Source organism: Ascaphus truei, chromosome 2 (assembly GCF_040206685.1).
Source record: "Ascaphus truei isolate aAscTru1 chromosome 2, aAscTru1.hap1, whole genome shotgun sequence".
Lineage (NCBI taxonomy): Eukaryota > Metazoa > Chordata > Amphibia > Anura > Ascaphidae > Ascaphus > Ascaphus truei.
Window position 1 is genome coordinate 171,760,672 of NC_134484.1, and position 21,562 is coordinate 171,782,233.

At 42.0% G+C, this 21,562-nt stretch overlaps 1 protein-coding gene across 3 annotated transcripts; it reads left to right on the forward strand.

Annotated features, from left to right (window-relative positions):
• Positions 1-358: 358 nt before the first annotated feature.
• Positions 359-20,764, forward strand: LOC142486969 (nuclear transport factor 2-like). 3 transcript variants are annotated; one of them, XM_075585551.1, is made up of 5 exons: positions 819-915; positions 2,449-2,570; positions 3,162-3,233; positions 18,795-18,893; positions 20,044-20,764. In XM_075585551.1, the coding sequence occupies exons 2-5, from the start codon at positions 2,472-2,474 to the stop codon at positions 20,155-20,157; spliced, it is 384 nt and encodes a 127-aa protein (XP_075441666.1). In that variant the 5' UTR covers positions 819-915; positions 2,449-2,471; the 3' UTR covers positions 20,158-20,764. The 3 variants fall into 3 exon arrangements, with proteins under 3 accessions (XP_075441669.1, XP_075441666.1, XP_075441667.1); XM_075585552.1 differs by lacking the exon at positions 819-915 and adding an exon at positions 1,815-1,936; XM_075585554.1 differs by lacking the exons at positions 819-915; positions 2,449-2,570 and adding an exon at positions 359-675.
• Positions 20,765-21,562: the final 798 nt, after the last annotated feature.

Genomic DNA, 21,562 nt, shown 5'->3' on the forward strand with positions numbered 1-21,562 from the left:
ATGAACTGGTTGGAAAGTCACCTGGTATATAACAGACCCACTGATGACATCACAAACACCCTGATTACATGTATTTTGGAAGGCTGAACACAGGCAGGATTCTGGAATAAAAGTGATAATTAGCAAATCCTGACTGTTTAAAGCAGACAATACATTTTGACAGATGACCTGAGCTTTTTTTTGTACCCTTATCGCATACTTTATTACTCACTGTGTAATGTACATACTTTACAACTCTTTCTTGATTGTAATATCTGCACTGTTGCTATTACATTTTCCTGGAGGGGAAGCTTGGAAAACTAATGCCAAATATATCAGTTGGGTTGTGTATATTCACTATAGTGTAGTCCAGTATTTTTCTTTAATGCTTTTGGAACCAACAGCTTCTCAGTGTAGGGCAATTATTGTCCTCATTATGGGACTCCCGGTTTCATTATTTATTTATTTGCAAAGAGGCTTTTTTTCCACCACAACCAGCTTGAGCTACACTTTGTAACCCCGTCATTAAAAGATCACGGTCACATACAGAAGCATGGAGGTGCCCGGCGGCCATTTTACTCCTTTTTACAGACTACATTTTCTCAAATTTAAAGGCAAAATCGCCGCATCCCAGTTCTCCAGTAACTTGTTTTCAGGACAATGCCCATGATGATGAAGGTGGTGGGAGACTATAAGGTATAAAAGTCCATTTTTTTTGCTGGCTATGAAAACGGTGAAGGGATACCGTGCAGTGCAGATACAGTGCAGATACTCCGACACGTGTGACTGACTTGGTGATCACCCATCATCTGAGTGTCTTGCTCTGACACTAGACGGGGGGGGGGGGGGACTTGGAATGTAACCCCCCTGAATATAATGCTGGTTGTGTCCTTCAGCTAAGCAAAGGGTGCACGTGGTTAAAAAGCAGGATAAGAGGTAGAATGGGTCCAAGGATGACTGTGTTGTGCCCGATGGGTATGTGTTCCAAGATGACTGTGTTGTGCCCGATGGGTATGTGTTCCAGGATGACTGTGTTGTGCCCGATGGGTATGTGTTCCAGGATGACTGTGTTGTGCCCGATGGGTATGTGTTCCAGGATGACTGTGTTGTGCCCGATGGGTATGGGTTCCAGGATGTATTGCACACATGGCTAATAATGAGGTGATCAAGCAACACGGTCATAATATAGCTTTACTTTACCTACTTGGTACTCGCAGTGTCACTCAAAATAACTCCACTAAAATGAATCCCTTAGCTGCCATCAAACTACAGTGCACGACATTGGCAGCAGTGAAGGGGTTAAACACGAGTATATTTTATCTGTGCCATTCATTTATTTTATTTTTTACAATTTGTTTCGTTTTTTAGTTTATTTTCATAATGATGTATCTCTACATCTAACGAGGGTTAATTACCACACTATAACATTGCAATTAAATAATTAGATTGAAATGAATATGGGGGTTTAAAATAATAATAATAATAATAATTGGTTTGAGTTGATCCGAGAGCCCCGATGTCTCCTTCCCCTCCCTCTCTTATTTTGCTGGCAGAGGCTAGCTCCATATAGCAGCAGGAGATCATATACTTGGCAATCCCAGTTATCCATATTTTCATAGTCCCAGTCAAGCATTAATATAATAATCCCATTAAAATGGAGGAAACTTTGATCATTGGAATAGTAGTTAGAAAACAAGGACTGGGTGTGGTATTGCCATGAAGAAGCCAGACTGACAGTGCGAAGTATGACTCATTGGTTGCTATCCATCTGTCTCCTGGTCACCTGCACATGTCCACTCAGGTGAGGTGTGGACATTGTGATGGTTGATGTACAGTAAGCAGCTAAAGCTGTTCATAATTTAAATTCTACATCAAAAGGCAAGGTTCAATCAGGGGCATTCATCGTCCCAAAACGCAAGCGCTGTCCCACTGAGATGTAGGTGTGATCAGTGGTCAGGTGGGGAACTTATTGTCTTTTAGCTGTATTTTATTAATAAAAGAAATGGCCCAGATGCAAGGGTTTCCCACTGATTGCAATCAGGACGTTTTCACTTTCATGTGAACATCGCCCACATTTAATTGAAGCAGCGTCTACTGCAACCAAATGTAAGAGTATTTGGTACTCGAGCAATGAGAGGGTTATTTCCCCAAGTGTTTCTGAGATTTCATAGATTAAGCATAGCATTAATTTTCTTTCAGTGCTCTAGGGTTGTTAAAGGCACCTGGCTGCAAAACAATATAACTTTATATATTTATATACATGTATTTTCCTCATTAATGGGGCTGGATTATTTTATTTAATACATTTGATATGAGAGATAGAAGCTTGTAATAAATTGTGCTGCTACACACTGATACCTCTGATGGTAATTAGGGGTGGGGATTGGTTGGGAATTAAGAAGTGCAAGATAAGTGAGGCCTGCTGGGACTCTCCTGAAGTAGAGTTCTCTTGGGGGTGTCGTTGAGTAGCCACATTTGTGCAGTTTGCTGGGATGGCGGAAAGACCAGTGTGGGAGCAAGTTGGATCAACCTTTATACAGCTTTATTACCAGCATTTTGATGGCACCAGGGAACAGCTCCACTCTCTTTATGTAAGTATTATATAGTTATTATTTTTTTTAATCATTATTGGTTGAATCATATGGAACTGTGTTTATTAATCTTACACTTTTATTCCCTGTAAAACTGAAATGTTCACTCTTAAGTGGATTTTTTTTTTTTTGCAAGGGTTTGGTTTGTGGTTCACTCCAGAATCTAGAAGTGACCAATTTTTATTAACTGGTAAAGTTACATTTAAGATTACAAATGCAGTAATTTTAGTGGCAATCCAAAAAGCATGGTCTGCCTGGGGGGTCAATAAGGATAGGGCTGAAAGATCGCCGATTGTTAGTTAAACCTAAACGGAATATGTACATTTTAACCATAACATTGTCGAAGAGTTTTAATAAAGTGGTAGAAAACTAAATAAAGGAATACCTCTAATTAAAAAAAAAAAACTTGCTTTCATTTTGTGGTCACCGTTTCAGCCTGTTATTGTATTTAACAATTCTTTTCCAAAACATTATTGGACTTTAAGAACAGACAGATGCAGTCCATTTCTAGGAGCAGGGGTGCAGAATATGGCAAGTCTATGGGCACTTAAGGAAATCCCTCTTACCAGTACTTCATCTTTTTTTGTTTAGGCTGATGACTCCTGTCTGTCATGGGAAGGGCAGAAGTACCGAGGGAAGGCAGCAATCCTGGAGAAACTAGTGGTAGGTTCAAGAACAGATTTAAAATCCTTCTGACTTGGATCAAAACTGAACAATTTTATTGGGTATAGGTATGTTGTTGAGGCTCCACTTGGATAGTTTTTAAATATGCATCATAATATATTTATTTACAAAATGGGAACTTTATTTTTATTTAATTTTTATTAACCCTACCTACTCACTTTTCTGTATTTTTTATGTTTCATATAAATAATCCACATTTTATTTATTCTTCTATGATAAATTTCTGAAATTCATCCTTAAGTGCTGGGTGGCCCTGCAATGAATTGCACAGCATTACAATGATATTTCTAGGAGGGACTTTAAAAAGGTACTCTAGATTTTACCTTGATTTTATTTAAATACTTTAATCTTTTGCAAGCATATACCATACTTAAACATTTTTATTTATGTTCTTCCCTCCCACAATTGTTTAAACAATTTTTTTTTTGGGGGGGGGGGGGCGTGTAACACTGCTCATGGTATTATGATGTAGGGTCAGTGGTGGCACAAGCAGAATTAATAAAGACTTGTGGATCTCACAGCCCCTCGTTTATTTTATTGGTTTATGAAGGCTAATAAACCCAAGTGTTACTTATGATGCTATTCTTGACTACATAAAGACAGAGGGTCCTTATTCTGAATTTGAATAGGGCTAATGACCTTGTATAGCAGGCTTTTTGTACGGTATTTTTTTAATAGAATTTAAGAATTAAAAAAAAAAAGAGATGAATCCCCTTGACGAACAAGCTTGGGCCCCGCAGCCATTGTGTCCCACATGCAATTATTCCCTGGTGCTGGTATTGCAGGAAGTAGGGGGTTCCCAGGAGATGAGGGGGGGGGGGGATATCCAAAAAGAGATCAAGCAGTACAGTTTCGGGACAGTGGTTGAAGTGATTAAAAAAAAAAAAAGTACTCGTATGTGTCTGATTCAAAAGGTATTTAATATTGGAGAAACTATTCTGACCATATTGAGGACCATACATTATTTATGGTTAGAAAGTAGAAGGGAAGGAAAGCTTCCTCAAATCAAATGTTTCTTTAGATAGGATGTGGGACCTCCGGTTTGTGAAAGTAGTGGTACTCTAGGGTTTAGAAGTAAAAAGTAGTGGTAGTCGTAGTAGCATGTTCTTGTATAGCGCTACTAGTTTTATGTAGCGCTTTAGAGACATTTTGCAGGCACAGGTCCTTGCCCCGTGGAGCTTACATCTGTTTTTGGTGCCTGATGCACAGGGAGATTAAGTGACTTGCCCAAGGTCACAAGGAGCCAACACCGGAAATTGAACCAGGTTCCTCTGTCTTTACTCACTAAGCCGCTCCTTCTCTGTATTCACATCCCCCTCCCCCCATAGTACAACACACTTCCACCACTGGTTGGAATTCCCTCCACCCCAGCATTTGACAATTCATATGCCTCCCAGTCATCAAATCATGCCTTAAATGTCACCTCTTTTAAGCATTTTGTTAACCTGAGGCTATTCCTCACACTCCTGATGTACTTCCTTGCCCCCTCACACTCCAGATGTACTTCCTTGCCCCCTCACACATATTCTATACTGCACTTACTCCTATTGCATTCTGTAAGTATCCTATTTTAAGTTATTAACTCTGTATATTATCTCCTTGTACTTTCTGTATACAGTACTGTAAAGCGCTGCGTACATCCATCTGCCGTTGGTGACTATAATTACCTAGGCAGAAAGAGCGGCACTCCCATCAAGTTCCAACAAATGTATCCCTTTACCCGGAAGATGAGCATGACAGGAAGAATCCTCCTAGAGTAGATATGGCAGTTGCCAGGAAAACAATGATCCCGTTAATACACTACAACCTCCAGGGATCGTTTACACAAAAGGATTGAAGGTTTATTGATGTGTATTTCTGCCACAATTGGTGTAGCCTATAGATTAGTGATCACCACTGCGTGCCTTACTACAGTGGATCGCAAACTGTTTCCTCTGTGCCCCCTGCCTTCTATTTCTCCCCCTCCACCCTGCTCGTCCAGGCCCTCCCCCTCCCCCCCCTTCCTTCCTTCCTTGTCTCCGACATTCTGACATTACTATGTCCATGTGATGTCATGTTACCCCGCTGTTATTTGACGCTGCGTTGCCATGGCAACATGTCGCCAGAAGCCGCCGGAGACCAGGTAAGGGAACTTGCAGGGGGCTTGCGTGCGATCCCCGGCATTTAACTTAAATGCTTTACGGAAGAGTGCAGGGCCTCTAAACGCCGTGCCTCCCCCCAAAAATCTCACGCCCCCCCAGTTTGCGCACGCCTGCCTTGCTAGACCAATGAAGATGGTTTTTCAAAACTGCAGGAAGCTGGTATAAGGAATTTCAAGACAAGATTCTAAAATGTTTTACATAATGAAGTTCTCTAGACTTTGTTCTCCCTGGACACAAACTGCTGGTAAGATCTAATTATCTTTGTGGCTGCCCCCGAGTCTTATGACTCAAACTGTAAATTTGTTTTTCCTGTACATCCCCTCCCTCCCCATGGCAGTGGGCACTCTTGGGGTAAGCTCTGCCTCCTGCCAGGCTTGGACAGAAAAAAAAACCCCTGTAGGCTGTACTTCCTGTAAGTAGCTTTTCTTGCTTGCAGACAGTTTCTCTGTCCTACCTGGCTGTTGGGTGTTATTGTGCTTGCCTGCCTTCATATTTTTCTGGCGGTAGTAGAATAGAAGGGACAGTTTCTGCTACTCTTCTGCCCCTGTCCCACAGGGTTGAGTTGCAATTCAGGGGGCCCCTCCGAGACCAGGTCTTCCTGCAGAGGCACTTTGCACGGCAGTGGAAATCCCCCACCCTCCTCTTTCAAATCCATGCGGCTAGCAGACTGGGGAACAGTAGTGTGTGCTGTTCCCCAGTCTGCTAGCCGCATGGATTTGAAAAGTCCGGACAAGGTATAATTTCAAACATGATGCGCTTATGTAATTTCCAGGGCGCAATTTGTTTTTTTTTGTTTTTAAATGCTGGTGTTGTCCGGTATTGCAAGTCTGTGCAAAGGAGTGTGACAGCAGTAAGGTCTCTGCCCTTGTCTTGTAGGTAAACTTTATTGTATTTATTTTTTTCCCTCAGGCATTTACATTTTGTGGCACACCTATTACACAATGCCTTTTTGGCTGAGTTGAGGCACTGACTAAAATATAGTTTTTACAGCTGCAGTAGAAACATTACATCGAAGGAAGAAAGCAGCAAGGCAAAGTACTGTATGTGTGGCTTGTCAAAAACATGCTATGGCACGAAAAAGCTTTGTGGGTAGTGTTACAACTGTAGTACAGGAGCCTTTAGAGCCAATGTAGTCTTTTCTAACATGAGAGAACACACAAACCTGGCTAAAACAAGAGCATCACTATCAGAGGACTCAGATGTTCAACAAATATTTCCTCCTTCAGAAGATAAAGAATGGAAGTCACGAGGCACAAGCTGAGTGCTCTACTTTTTTTTTTTTTATCCGGTTCTGGAAGAGGGCCTGGTCAAAGCTATAAAAGAAGCATGCTAGATTGAGGAAGCATTTAAGATCCAGGACAGGCTGTTCCAATGAGCGCAGAGGAAGATTGGAGCATTCCCCTTTCATAGGGTGATCCAGGATATGTTTGAAGCAGAATGGATTCAGCCACACGGGAAAGTCTTTATTCCAAAGTGTTATTTATTCCAATAAGATGTACCTATTACCACATGAAGCAAGCCTGGGAGGCTTCTCTCAAAGCGGATACGGCCATGACCAGGTTGGCTAGAAGAACCCAGTTTACAAGTAGAAGATGATGATCTCTTTTAAGGATTCTATGAAGAGACATATGGAAAGTGTTGCATAAATCTTTTCTTGCAGCAGGAGAAACCTACAGTAGGAACAGCCTCCGTATCGTGCCATGAGGATCTGGTTGGCCAATATTGAAGCCCTGGATAGAGTGCGAAGGTGCCTAGAATAGCAGTGTTTTTTTTTTTTGTTTTTTTTGAGAGATTGAGCTTGCAACAGAATTCTCATTCGACATGGTACGTTTTTGGCAGCAAAATCCAATGCATATGTAGCCGCTAGAGCATTATGACTGCGTCCTTGGTTGGCAGATGCAACGTCCAAAAGGTCCTTTTCTTCTATTGCCGTATGAGACAATTCGTAGGGCCCACTTTACTGCCAGAGTGGACACTTCAGTGAAGCAAGATTCTATTTCCCTGGCAGGGGTCACTGCTGTCCATCATGGAGAGGTGGACCCAAGTAATCTTTCAGGGCTCTAGAGGAAGAGCAGCAACCTATAGAGGTCCATTTTCATGAAATGGAGCTTCACAGTTGCCAATAGGTGGAAGGCTCACCAGGTTCAAAGTGGTATGGACTCTATTAGGCCCCGGACATGTTACCTGCTTGCTGGCGGAAGCGCGCTGAGGCGCGCTCCCGCTCAGCACTGAGCCCCTACAGCCGCAATTAGAGCGGCTTTAGTAGGGGCTCACCTGCGCTTCCGCGCGCTTGCGGAAGCGCAGGTCTTGGGGGAATTTAAAATTCCCCCGCTTGCCGGCGAGACAGGCCGGTCACGTGAGCGGTTCGCCCAATGAGGGCGAACCAGCTCCGTGATGTCACTGGCCCGCCCCCGGCCAGTGACGCGCCCGCCCCCTGACGGTCTGTCCCCCTTCTACCCCGATGTGTGTGTGTGTGTGTGTGTGTGTGTGTGTGTGTGTGCGTGTGTGCCTGTGTGTGTGTGTGCCTGTGTGTGTGCCTTTGTGTATGCGTGTGTGTGTGTGTGTGTGCGTATGCGTGTGTGTGTGCGTGAATATATTTATCAAAGTTGCACAATGTTAATAAATAATTTATTCTCACATGTCTTTTTTTTTTTTAATTTTTAAAATATTATATAATACACACACACACACACACACACACACACACACACACACACACACGTTCCCCAGTGACACACACACTGACAGCTACCAACACACACAGTGATACCCGCCTCCCAAGCGCTTGCTGTCTCCTCTGTAAGGACAGCAAAAAGCTCCAGGTAGAGCGAGCGGCAGCAAGCGAGAGCGAGCAAGCGCCAAACATGGCCAAGGCCTTAGATGGTAACCGATGATATTTGAAGAACCCATCTGGAATTTAAAGCCTTCCCATGAAAAAATATTTTGAGTTTCAAACAAACCAAGTTAAAGGGAATCAAGAAATGCTATGGAGCAAATCTATGACCTCAAATTCAGTAAAGTGGTTGTGGACATTCCAAAGGCCCAAAGAAAGCAGGGCATCTATTCAAACCTATTTTTGTGGAAAAATCCACAGGAAGTTTCAGACCAGTTCTTGACTTTTTTTTTTTTTTTTGTGTAAATACCTTTCTAAAAATCAAAAGGTCTAGATGGTGTCTTTGAGGTTAGTGTCACTGGATCTAATTGATGCTTATCTTCACTTTAGGGAGACCTCAGATTCCTAATAGCATGTCTTCATTCGCAGTATGCAGCTCTCCCCCCTTTTTTTTTTTTTTTTTTTTGGCAGGGGCTCCAAGGACTCAGTGTTGATTACACTAATCAGAGTTCTGGAAATATCTGGATGCCTTTCTTCCTGATCTGGGTGATATTCTGATAAAATCCAGAAGAGAGGAGATATTGGTAACACCGCTCAGAATAGTTGGCCTTTCTAATAACTTGTGGTTGGTTGATTAAACAAAAGCCATCTCGAACCAAGTTGGTCATTAAAGTTTCTCTGAGTCATGTTCCATTCGGCTATTGGGCTTGTAAAAGAAATTAAAGCAAATCGTATGACAGCAGGAGCTATTATGAGAATGTTGGTAAAGATGGCAACCACTTTAGAAGTAATGTGGCCAAGATTCCATATGAGAGCTCTTCAGTTAAACTTACTGGATCAATGAAACCAGGACCCTTTAGACCAACTTCAAGGAAAATAAAGGCAGAGGTTTTTCTGCCAAGACAAATGGGGGTATTTGGACATACGCAGATCTTAAGGTGACAAACCTAAACAGAAAGGTCCCTGTCTTTTGCTCAAGGAATTTTCATCCGAGCAGCCCACACAGATGCCCTCGCCCTTCCCTCATTCTAGCATACTTGTTCTCTCCTATACCTTTAATTCCAAGAGTGCTAAAGATAAGAAAATATGAGGCGGAGGTAAACCTAATTCTGCCTGAGAAAAGCGTAAATAAAAAACAGTCTGAGGTTATTTTGAAACAGAATAACACGTGAATTTATTCAAGTAAAGTGCACAACGGAGACAGCTTTTGAAAAAAAAGCTCTCTAAACAATAAACACGGTATGCCAAATATTTATACCCTAAATACTAAAAAGTGTCCTCCCTCAATGGGGGCTTGTGCGTCACTAATATTACCTCATTTTGTAATACATAATATTAAAGCCGATGTCATTTTTGTAATACATAACAATATTGGATAACTGCCTGTCAGCTAAAAACCATTATGGGTTAAATGGGATGTGCCTATTCTGCCACCTGGCATATTGTATGAGAACCAGTTTCTCTGTAAGAATCTGAGTTTATCTCACGGGTTCTCACAACCTCTGGCTGTTTACTCTTTCAATTTGAAGCTGATTGGATGAGGAAAGATCAATAAAGTCAGCTAAGAGCGAAAACGTTCCATTCTCTGCTTCACACATTTGTTTATACAGAAATGAAACACAGAAATTAAGACTCACAGAGACAAGACAAGATGGCGGATTGAAATATTCACACAAAATGGCTTCATCCTAAATGCTGTTATGTTGCTATGCCAGACCCCCTAATGTCTCAACTTTGTCATGCACAACTGGCCAAACTTGTTTTCAGAGGTCATGTGCCTGTCAAAGGTACAGGTCTTCAGACTGAGTCGGTTTGTTAATTGAGCTCCCTAATCCTCAATTGGCCCCCTCAGGCCAGGAGATTGAGAAATTTGCCTCCGAAATAAAGGTCTAAGTGTTATCACGACCTTGACTTAAAGTATATAATCGGATATGGTTTATTTTTATAGCGGGGTGCCACAAATCTGGTGAAGATTTTGAAAAACCTGACCCAGGAATTATAGTGTAGTTTTATATCTTTAAAAAAAAAAAAAATATGTATGGGCTGGATAAAGGACTTGGTCGAAGTTCTTTGGCACCAAAACATGAACTTTTTTTAAAATTTATTTTAGAAAGGCCTTTGGCTAATGATCCACTTACGAGGTTCCTTCAGGCTGTAGAACGTTTGATGCTGCAGATCAAAAAATTATCCCACGGGACTTCTCTAGTCCATATCTCGTCAATCCTCCTTTTAAACTGTTCCAAATTAATTTGAGTGTTTGGCATACGCTATAGTTGCAAGGATTAAACAAAGAGTATCGGAGAACTTTATTTTAAAAAAAAATAAAAACATTTTAGTTAGACAAGTCCCATTTATTGAAGTGATTTCTCCATTCCATCTCAACCAAGAGTTATTCCCTCATTTTGTTCAAATTCAACATCCACGTAAAGATTTAAAATTATCTAGATGTTTGTGCTGTCCAAGACCGTACTTTAAAAATTGGCTAATAAAAAATAGTTACTGTATAAAAATCCGAAGTGCCCTGTGATGCTTTTCTACTTTTCAAGACCCTACTTAGACAGGTTTGCCAGCTTCAGTCACAGGCTGTTGGTCCTTTTTTAGAGGGTTCTAGGAAGGGACAGCCAGCTACAAAAGCAACAATTGCAAGATCAAATCTTACAGTTGGAGAACTGTGGAGACTGCTCCAGTGGTGCTCACAGACCATTCTACCAGGGCAATGGCTGAGTCCATGGGCATTCAAAGCAATGGCTTCTCCTTTTGAACTGTGCAAGGCGGCCGTCTGGATGTCCATTCAATACCTTTTTTTTTTTTTTAATTACACATAAATTAGATGTGCAGGCCTCTGCCAACGCAAGTGGTGTATTTATTTATTTTTTTCCCCCGTAAGGTTCTACAAGCTGTAGTAACTTTAAACGTCTTTCATAACATGTTTTTGGGCGTGACTCCATTATTTTACCCTTCCATAGTTCAATACTGCTTTGGGTTGGTCCCAAGTGTGCCCACTGCCATGGAGATGTACAGGATAAAGAAATAGTTTTCACACTCGCAGTAATTTTATTTTCCTGGAATCCTCCTATGGCAGTGGGCATATCTTCCCTCCCCCTCGGTTATGAATGTACTAAATATGTTGTCCTCTGCAGCTGGTGGGAAAACCCAAGACTGCGTGTAGACTGCAACTACTGTATGAAAACAATGCTTTCCTTACATCCCCAACCCCTCCCCAACTAGGAATCATAAGCAGTCATTTAATATGCAAGATTACTACATGGGGTACACCCCAACCCCTCTCCCCTCCTTTACCCCCCCCCCCCCCCCTCTCTCCCACCTCCAGCATTAGAGTGCATCTCCTAATGTAAGTGCTGCCCATTGGACTCTGAACACCTTCTCTCCCCTCCTCCCCACCAGCCCAGTTGGACTATCAACCGCAAGAGCAGTTTAGTTCCCTCCCAGATATTGAGGTTTTTGGGATTAAGCGTAAACACTACAGTAGCAGTAGTCAAACACACATCTAGGATTGCTACTCGAGACCTGCTTATCCCTCAAATGGAGCAATTTGTGGAAAAGCACGCCTCTGGCACATGCAAAGTGGATTCTGGTGTACACAGATGCAAGATCGGCAGGATGGGAAGCCAGCCTACAATGGCTTTTTGTCCAAGGTTTATGGCCCGAGGAGAATCAAAACGTCTCATCAACATTCTAGAAATCAGGGCAATATTCAGTGCTCTGATATCCTTCACCCACTTATTGAGAAAACATCTTTTTATTGGTTTCTTTTGGACATATGAATCATTAGCAGGGTATTAAGAGCCATGAAGCAGCAAAGGGAGACTGCAAAATTGGGCAGAGAAAAAGTAGTAGATTGAGAAGATGGGGGTCCATGCCTAGTTTTGTTCCCAGACTCAAGACTAAAAGCAGCGTGGATAGAAACATTGTCCATAAAATTGAAGTTTTTGCTAGATTATGTGGTTCGACCCTTCCTTCCCTCCCCTGCCTCCTATCCAGTTCATCACACTTCCTCTAATCCATGCAGTGTTGGAAGATTATATTTCAGAGCTCTCAGTTATAAGTGGTGGCTTCAGGAGTTTATTTTTTATTCCGTATGTCCATTACTGCAAATTGTTTCAATCAGTCATCCGTAAAGTTAGTTGTGTTTATCTTGTGACCTGCCTTACTGTTATACATCAAGATAAGGAAGATTTGTGAACCATTCCATTTCGGTCTAAGATTATCAAAGTTCAATCTTGGTCAAGAAATGATGGTGCAGGCAACATTTTTGTCAAAATACCTAAAACGGCCAATCTACATTCCTTAACTTCCTAGAGGCCTGTTTGTGGCGCTGTTCCGGCCTATCTAGCTCCTTGGCTGGCATGTACCACTCGCAGCCTAATAGTCTGACCCGCCTTGCTATGCGCCCACCTATTGCGGGTTTGATTTGCGGCCGGGGTAGATTGGACGCATTTTTCATCTGATTCCCAAACGTACAGACCCAACTGTGGGTATTCAGGTTGAATCGATATTTTCCCCTTCTCCCTCCTTTTTTGTATAATTTTGAGCGGGCCGAACCGATCACTGGTGTCCAAACGAGAGCAGAGTTCTGATCGGTCAATAGCTCCCCTTAGGGGCGATAGATAAGTTATGGTTTTATATTTCCAGTTTTTAAAATGTCTGTGTATACATTTTAATAGTGGCCAATGGTCCTTTATAATAAGGCTTTGGGTCCCCGGTTGTCTGAAAGAATCTTCTGCTCGCCTCTTGAGCTGAGACTAATATTTGCCAGAAGTTGTATAAGCTGGTCGACCAATAGTGTGAAAGCCTCATAATAGGTTCCTTTCTCGCTTTTCCCTGTGCCCCCTTCCCCCTCTGTGTTTTTCCCCAACCCCCTCTTCTCTCTTACTCCTCACTTCCCTGTCTCCATCCTATTTAAAGGTGGTTTCATAAGCCCTATATCGGCTAAGTATTTCTAAAATGTCTGCCAAGTTTGAAAGAGATCTATCTCTTTGAAATATCAAAACAGAGGCTATAAGTTACTAAGATTTGAGATAGCTGGACTATCAATGCGTAAGCCTCATCTATATTAAAATCATTGTGGCTTAACATGCTCTTTCCCCCACACACTCCCCTCCCTTTTTTTTTTTTCCTCCCCCCTCCCAGGTTTATAGATGTAACCCCTATAGGGAACCCGGTTATATATTTACAAAAGTCCTATATCTAACTACAATTTTTATCATAAATGTCTGCTATGTGGGGATGAACAGATCCACCAGAACAAAGGGGGTATGATTAAGGGAATATGTGAGAGGGTCCCCTTATCCGTCCCTTTGCTGTCTACAGGATTCCGGGACCGTGGTTGTCTCCAAAGGGCCTTATGCCCTCTAATTCAGTTGCTAGGACAACTGTTTTTTTTTCAACCTTGGGCCACTTCTGTGCCCTCTTTTTTTTTTGTTTTTTTTGCTGTGCTGTTAGCAGATTCCTTCCTCCCTCACACCTTCTCCTTTCCTCCCCCCCGGATGTTTGGTCTATTAGGGCCGACCCAAATTTTATGATCCCCCATTGTAAGTTCATGGAGAACCTAGATTTGTCAGAAATATATAAGGACTATTCCAGTGGGAAAAGAGGAGTCTCAATACTCTATTTGACTGACCATTTCAATGGCTAACCCCACTTGTATAAAGATTGTACCATTAAATGTTAAGGGGCTCCAGACCAATAGGAAAAGGAGACTGGCTCTCCAGGAGCTTAAGAGATCTTGTGGTGATATAGTGTTTGTGCAAGAGACGCATTTTTGTGCTGACTACCCCCCTTAACACTTTAGGTGAGGTTTTTCTGCAACCGTTTTATTCTTTATTCAGTAGCAAGAAGAGAGGAGTGGCGATTCTAGTCCGACAGGGGGTTCCTTTTAATGTAGAAAGAGCAGTCACCGACCCAGAGGGTAGATTTCTTGTAATCTATGGCTCACTTTCAGGCTCGGCAGTTGCTCTAATAAATATCTATTCACCGAACGAGAACAAGACAATTTCTGAAATCGGTTCTAGAAACTATCGAACCCAGATTTGTTTTCCCTCATTGTAGGAGGAGATTTAAATATGGTTTCTAATCCCGAAGTGGATAAATCCTCTACCCCGGGACAGACCCACACGTCCCACATCCAAAAAACAGCAAAGAGATTTTAGGGACATAATAAAAGATTTTTTGTTAACAGATATATGGAGAGCTCAACATCAGGGCCAAAGGGACTACACCTATTCTCCCCCTCATCAAACCTATTAGAGAATAGACTATTTGCCACAAAAATATTCTTCAAGCCTCCCTAAGGTCAGATATTGGTCCTATAACCTGGTCAGATCACGCGCCAATTGATCTCACACTCCCCTTTATTAAAACTAACTCCTTCCACTGGAGATTAAATGACTCTCACTATTGAACCATCCTGAAATAGAGAACAAAATTAAACAGGCCCTAAAAGAATATTTCACTCTCGACAAAGGCCCATAAGGCCACGATCAGGGGTAATTTTATCTCTATAGCAACCTGCAAGAAAAAAGTTAAAATGAAAATATATAAGTAATTAACTGATAGTTACGAACTTAGAACAACTACATAAAGCCAATCCATCAAAAAAAAAAATATAGGTATAAAGCCCAGATCAGAGTTGAGACTTTATTAGAAGATGTTGAGAAGGCCCTGAAATGGACCAATCAACGATACTATAAGGATAACAAGGCAGATAAACTTCTAGCGAACAAATTAGGGGGGTGAGGTCACAAATAACGGCGGTCAAAGATATAAAAATGGCAATATTTATGAAGACAGAATTGTGCAAGAATTCACAATTTTATACAAAATTATTTCATTTGAAATAATCAAGACACCACCCCGCTTCAAAACTCAGAGGGGAGCTCGCATTATCTAGAAAAAGGTAACTTGCCTCAATTGACCGAGGAAGAAACTAAAGCTCTAAATGGTAAATCACCCAGAAGGAGCTGGCAGAAGCGGTTAAACCCCTGAAAATATCGAAGGTCCCAGGCCCTGATGGATTCCCCAATATATTATAAAACGTTTTTAGCCATACTATCTCCACATCTGGAGATGTATAACTCCATTCATGGAGGGAAACTCGATCCCGCTATCTGTCAACCACAAATTTGGCCATTATACATAGAGGGCCGGGACCCTGTGCAATGTGGTAGCTATCGCCCAATCTCTTTATTAAATAATGATCTGAAATTTTATATAGCAAAATCCTGGCGAATTAGTTAAACCCTATTCTGCCTAGATTGATCCATATTGACCAGGTTGGATTTCTATCGAGAAGACAAGCTGCAGATAATACCTGGAAAATAATAAATATAATGGATCATGTGCACCTTGCCGGAACCAGGGCTATTAAGTCTGGATGCAGAGAAGGCGTTTGACAGAATAAATTGGGTATTCTTAGCTAAAACATTGTAGAAATTTGGATTTAAATACTCGGAACACTATATCAAAACCCGACGGCCTTGGTTAAACTACCAGAAAATGACCCAGACCCGATTTAAAATGAAAAACTGTACGAGACAGGGCTGCCCATTATCCCCTCTTCTTTTTGCCTTAACGATTGAACCTCTAGCTGCTAACATCAGAGCAAATGACATCCAGGGTATAATTGGAAAAATTATAGCATTTCCCTAATCGCAGACATTATGACCTTAGCAAGTCCCCAGACCTCCCTACCAAATCTTCAAAAAGATTTAGCAGATTATGGGAAAATCTCAGGATGCAAAATTAATAATGATAAATCTGAGGCTCTAAATTTGAACCTACCACACTCTGAGATTTAAGTTACTAAAATTACATTTTAATTATAGATGGTGTTCCCTCTCATATTAAATATTTAGGAGTAAATGTGACCAGGCATTGCCACTCTTTATCAGAGCAATTACCCACCCATGTTTGACGGGATCAAAAAGGATTTGGCGAAATGGGAAAGATACCAGGTGTCGTGGATCGGGAGAATTGTAAAAAAGAAATATATTCCCTAGGTTACTATATCACTTCCATACCCTCCCGTTCCAGATACCGGGATCCAAATTGAAAAATCTTCAAAATAGAATATTCCAATTTATATGGCAGGGCAAAAGGCCCAGAAACGGCTATATCGGTTATGTTGACCTCAAAGTTCAGGGGGTATGGGAGTCCCAGATATTTCAAAATACTATCCAGCTGCCCAATTAAGGCAAGTGGTGATGTGGAATGCTGATCCATCCCAATATTGCTGGTTGGCTATAGAATCCCAATACGCTGGAACGCCTTCTCTGCTAATGTCCCTATGGGCCCCCGATAAGAAAGATTTACAGATGTTTTGGCCTTGGTCCGATGAGGTGCATGTGGGAGATTTGGATGCAGTTCAAGGCCAAATTTAAACTCTCATCGCCCGCATCACAACTCGCTCCACTTTTCAACAACCCCAATTCCCCCCCCCCCATCCCAGGATGCAACTACAAACAATTCGACCAATTTAAGGCAAATTAATATTGGAGCAATTGCCTATCTACTACATAACAACAAGAAACTTCTGTTTCCAAGAGCTCCGAACTATGAATGAGATTCCAGACATGAATATGTTTTTAAATATCTTCAGATTTCGATATTTTTTGCATAAAAAAATTCTCCGAAATTAGAATTCTTCTCCCACCCTCAAGTTTTGAGGCGCTGTGTAGAAGAGGTATCTACCAAAAAAGGCTTGATTACAAGAATTTATGCTGGAATGGAGGCATCGGTAGATTCACCTGACTATGTTCAAATGGGTTGCGGATTTAAATATAGAAATCGACTGATGATTGGGAGGATATTTGGGAGTTCGCTGCCAACTTCCATATGTACTTTAAAGAAAACATTTATAAGATTTAATTTTATTGGTACCTTACTCCAAGCCAACTGATACAAATCTACCCTCTGGTATCTGATTTGTATTGGAGGGGTTGTGGGCAGAGAGGTGATATCGTGCATATTTGGTAGACATGTCTGGCGATGCGGAGATACTGGATCACCGTCCAAACTGTTCTTAAAGATATAACGGATTTAACTTCCCGTGGACCCTTGATTTATTTTGTTGGCTAAGCCAGTACCAGTTGAAGATATTGGACGTCCTATGAGACAGTTGATTTATCGGCGGCTAGATGTGCTGTGGCGGCCTCTTGGAAGAAGATGGCCCAATCCTCTAAAACTATTGAGAAAAGGATAAACGAGATGATGCTGATGGGGAAAAAATTACAGCTTTTTTTTTGTTGAAGCATTCTACTGATTAATTCTATAGAACATGGGAGCCATGGCTAGGACAATAAACTGAATTGAGCTAAATCTGAACTGGAGAATTGGGATAGCTGAATGATAAACTATCAATCTGACGCAAATTGAAAGCGCGTTCCACCCAGAGTTTAAACAGAACGTTCTCCAGAACAAAAGGACTCCAAAAAATAAAATAGATCTATATTCTAAGCTGATTGGGACGGCCCTGGCGGTAACAGGGAGGTTCGACCCCCAAACTTTCTTTTCTTTCCTCCTCTTTCCTTGTTCCTTCCATAGGACAGAAACTGGATAATGCCAGTTGGGCTTTGTCATCACCTAATAGGAAACCAGCACACCAAACTTGGGCTTCGTGCATGGTCAGTGCTTAAGCGTGTGCGCGCCTCAGCGCCTACCAGTGAGCCCCTGCAGCCGCAATGAGAACGGCTTTAACAGGGGCTCGCGCACGCTTCCGCAAGCGTGCGGAAGCGTGGATCTTAAGAATTTTAGATTCAAGCGCTAACGGGAGCGCAGGGCCGGTTACGTGAGTGGTTCGCCCAATGAGGGCGAACCAGCACCGTGACGTCGCTGGCCCGCCCCCCCGACCCACCCCCGGACGGCGCGCTAACCAAGGCCAGGGAATGCACCCGCTTTCCCTCAGCCTCAGCGCGCCTCCGCACGGGCTGAGTCACCATGGACTCAGCCTAAGGCCTGGGACATAGTGGGATCAGCCTTGCTGATCCGTGCTGAGGTGCGCTCACGCTCAGCACTGAGCCCCTGCAGCCGCAATGAGAGCGGCTTTAGCAGGGGCTCACGCACGCTTGCGGAAGTGTGTGTCTCACCAAGTTTTCAGATTTGGCACTCGCCGGAGCGCAGGGCCGGTCACGTGAGCGGTTCGCCCAATGAGGGCAAACCAGCTCTGTGACGTCACTGGCCCGCCCCTGACACGCCCACGGACGGCGTGCTGTCTAAGGCCAGGGAAAGCACCGCTTTCCCTGAGCCTCAGCGCACCTCCGCACGGACAAAGTGTCTATGTCCCAGGCCTTAGTGTGCTTAGACGTAACTGTTTTTGATTTGGTGTTAATATAAACTACCCACTGGTTTCTTTGTTTTTTTTGTACAGAAAATATAATTGTAAGTGGTTTATCAATGTCTGTGGATGCTGTTTATTTTCTGTTTTACTCAATATTTGAAACAAAAACAAAACATTTCTATGAATCAAATACTACACTAATGGCAGCTTTTTCGTGTCTGGAAATGTTTTGTGTGCGTTCCACATTCTTTACTATTCTCTTTCACACACAGACCCTGCCATTTAAAAAGATTCAACACAGCATAACAGCCCAGGATCATCAGCCTGCTCCTCATGACTGCATACTAACTATGGTTGTAGGGCAGCTTAAGGTGAGCACACTGATTTCATGTTGTGCACTGCTGCTTTGCACAAACGTTATTGATGGCGGTATGGATGCTGAGTTGCTTTCAGGAATGCGGAATGGCACTAAGTGAATTAATTGAACGTGCCTGTGTGTGTATATGTATGTGTGTATGTATATATTGCTCGTGAGTGATAAAGGTATAAAAAACATAGTCCCTGGAGATAATGCTGCTCCCAGACAGGACTCCAAATCCAGAAACAGAGTATGCTGAAAATTCGTGCCGCAAATGGATCTAAGGACATTTTAAGAAAAATAAATAGAAAAAAATAGTGCAACACAGTACAGACCATATCACTGTGGAGAAGGTGTTGTGAATAATTCAAATAACATACTCCACATGAATTTCAGGCTGTGAGGTTATATAGAGTAACCAACTCTTGTGGATATCCTGATTATCCTCTTCAGACATCCAGCAAGGCACAGAAGGTTCCGTATCAAATCAGAGAAGAGGGGAAGGGGAATCACACATAGAAAGAGACACAGCAATTATAGTGAAGATTGCTTTATATCAAATTATCACAAAGTAATGCACATACATAAGCAACTTTGAGGAGGATATCAAGATATCCATAAGAGTTGGTTACGCTACATAACCTCACTGCTTGAAATTTATGTGAAGCATGTGTTTAATCATTCACAACACTGTGTGTGTGTGTTTCGGCATCCACCTTTTACTTATAAATAGAAAAATTGTTAAATGTGAGACCACCAAAAAAACATATTTTTTACAATAAAAGTACACTTGCACTTTTTAGAGCAGAGGGGGCCATACATGCTTCTACGCCAGTCTGCATGCCCATATGACAGTGGTATCCACACCCCCTGCTCTGGAAAGTGTTTTTTAGCAAAGTTTTCTACGATTACTTAAAAGTACATGTGGTGGTTTAAAAAACAAAAATCTTTTTCATTTGAAGCAGGAAGTCTCCGGCACTGAACCCCTTTTAATTTCAGCTCTTCTGTAAATGCTTGCCTCCTAGTTGGGTGCCGGTAGCAACTCTCCTCCTTGGCTGCCAGGGTTCACAATATGCCCGCTGTTGGCAGTTTTCATGTTGCGTCTTCCTATTGGGCCCCCCCTCCCCCCAAATCTCTTATGCACGTCTTATCGTTGTTTTCAGGTAGACGACGATCCAGTGATGGGCTTCAACCAGCTGTTTGTTTTGAAGAGCCTTGGTGGCAAATGGGCTTGCACCAATGACATCTTCAGATTGGCCTTGTATAACTTTGTTTGATTATTTCTTTCACTCTTCTGTTGGGAAAATATATAAGCCATTAAAAATAGAAAAAAAAGTTAAAGGATAGTGGAAATGTTAAGAATGTCAATCGCCTAGGCATAATAAATACATTTAAAAAAAAAAAAAATTAAAGGGGAATTTTATGGGTCCAAATGGTGCAACAACCCTGTCTGGGAAATTGTCTAACAAATCTAAACCAGCAAGCTTTCTTATTTTGAGGCACAGTTCAAATACCTTACTGATTTTTTAGATCTAATTTCACTAAAAAATGAATATCCAGATCCATTGTACTGCAAAATCATAGTTTGTACCAGCTATGAAGTTTCAAATATAAATCTGAAAAAAATGGGATGTGCTCACCTCTTGGTATGTTTGGGGTGGTTGCTGATTCCTGAGTGATGTCTTATAGTAATGTGCTCTCATCTCCCTTTGCCGTGTGTCTGGACAGGTACTGTACTCAGTCTTAAATTTATTTCTCGCTATCAATCTAATTTCATGGGTTCAGCATCTTCATGTACCATACATCAGATGAATTTTGTCATTAAAAAAAATAATTAGAATTTCAGGGTGTATAAGCGGGTTCTATTAAAGAAATGTCAACCAAGATTCATACGTTTTTGTGCTGGTTAATTTTTGAGGCATGAACAGCTGAGCTACATGCAACAGTCATTTATGTAAGGCCTGTTATACTGTAATACAAACTTTGTTGACACAAGGTTTCTACTAATTTTATTGAAGGTTGTTAATCACAATTTGATGTCCACTATATATTTTTGTTAAGGTGGCCCACCCTGTGTTGTCTATGCCCCAGTTTTGGAAGTGTCCACACCTTCTCAACTGTAGGACATTATATAGTGTTAAATGGGGGGTTGGGGAGGGGAACAGAGGGCAAATTATTTTTGTTTGTTATACTTGTGGTGGCTGCAGTATGTTAACTTGCAAGGAGGAGGAAGACCAATGTGAATCCAGAAGAAATACATTCAAATATGTATGTATAATTATAGAGTTTTAGCCTTGTGCCCCAACACCTTCAACTGCAGCCTCTCGCCCAATAAAAATAATTTAGAAAAGTAACTTAATCGGGCGTCTGGTTCAATGCATAGGAAATCCATGCATATCAGGTCCATGGGACCCGAGCTCTTCAGGTGAGCCTTTGGTGCAGCTCTGGTGGGGACGGTCTTGCGCTGGATGCATCGGCGGCAGTGTCGTTCTACTGATTCTCGCATCCGTGGCCAGAAGAACCAGTCGCGTATCAGCCCAAAGGTCTTCTCTACGCCGAGGTGGCCATGTTCGTCATGCAGTGCTTTCAGGACCATATATTGCAGGTTCCTGGGCAGGACCAGTTGCCTACTATCCGGGTGTTTATGGTTGCACCACCCGATGGAGTAGACTGTTATCAATC

Bases quoted from the DNA above. Each gene is read 5' to 3' on its own strand.
- LOC142486969 (XM_075585551.1), top strand. From the start codon at position 2,472: ATGGCGGAAAGACCAGTGTGGGAGCAAGTTGGATCAACCTTTATACAG. The intron at 2,571-3,161 runs GTAAGTATTATA...TTTTTTGTTTAG, and splicing joins AACAGCTCCACTCTCTTTAT to GCTGATGACTCCTGTCTGTC. The intron at 18,894-20,043 runs GTGAGCACACTG...CGTTGTTTTCAG, and splicing joins TGGTTGTAGGGCAGCTTAAG to GTAGACGACGATCCAGTGAT.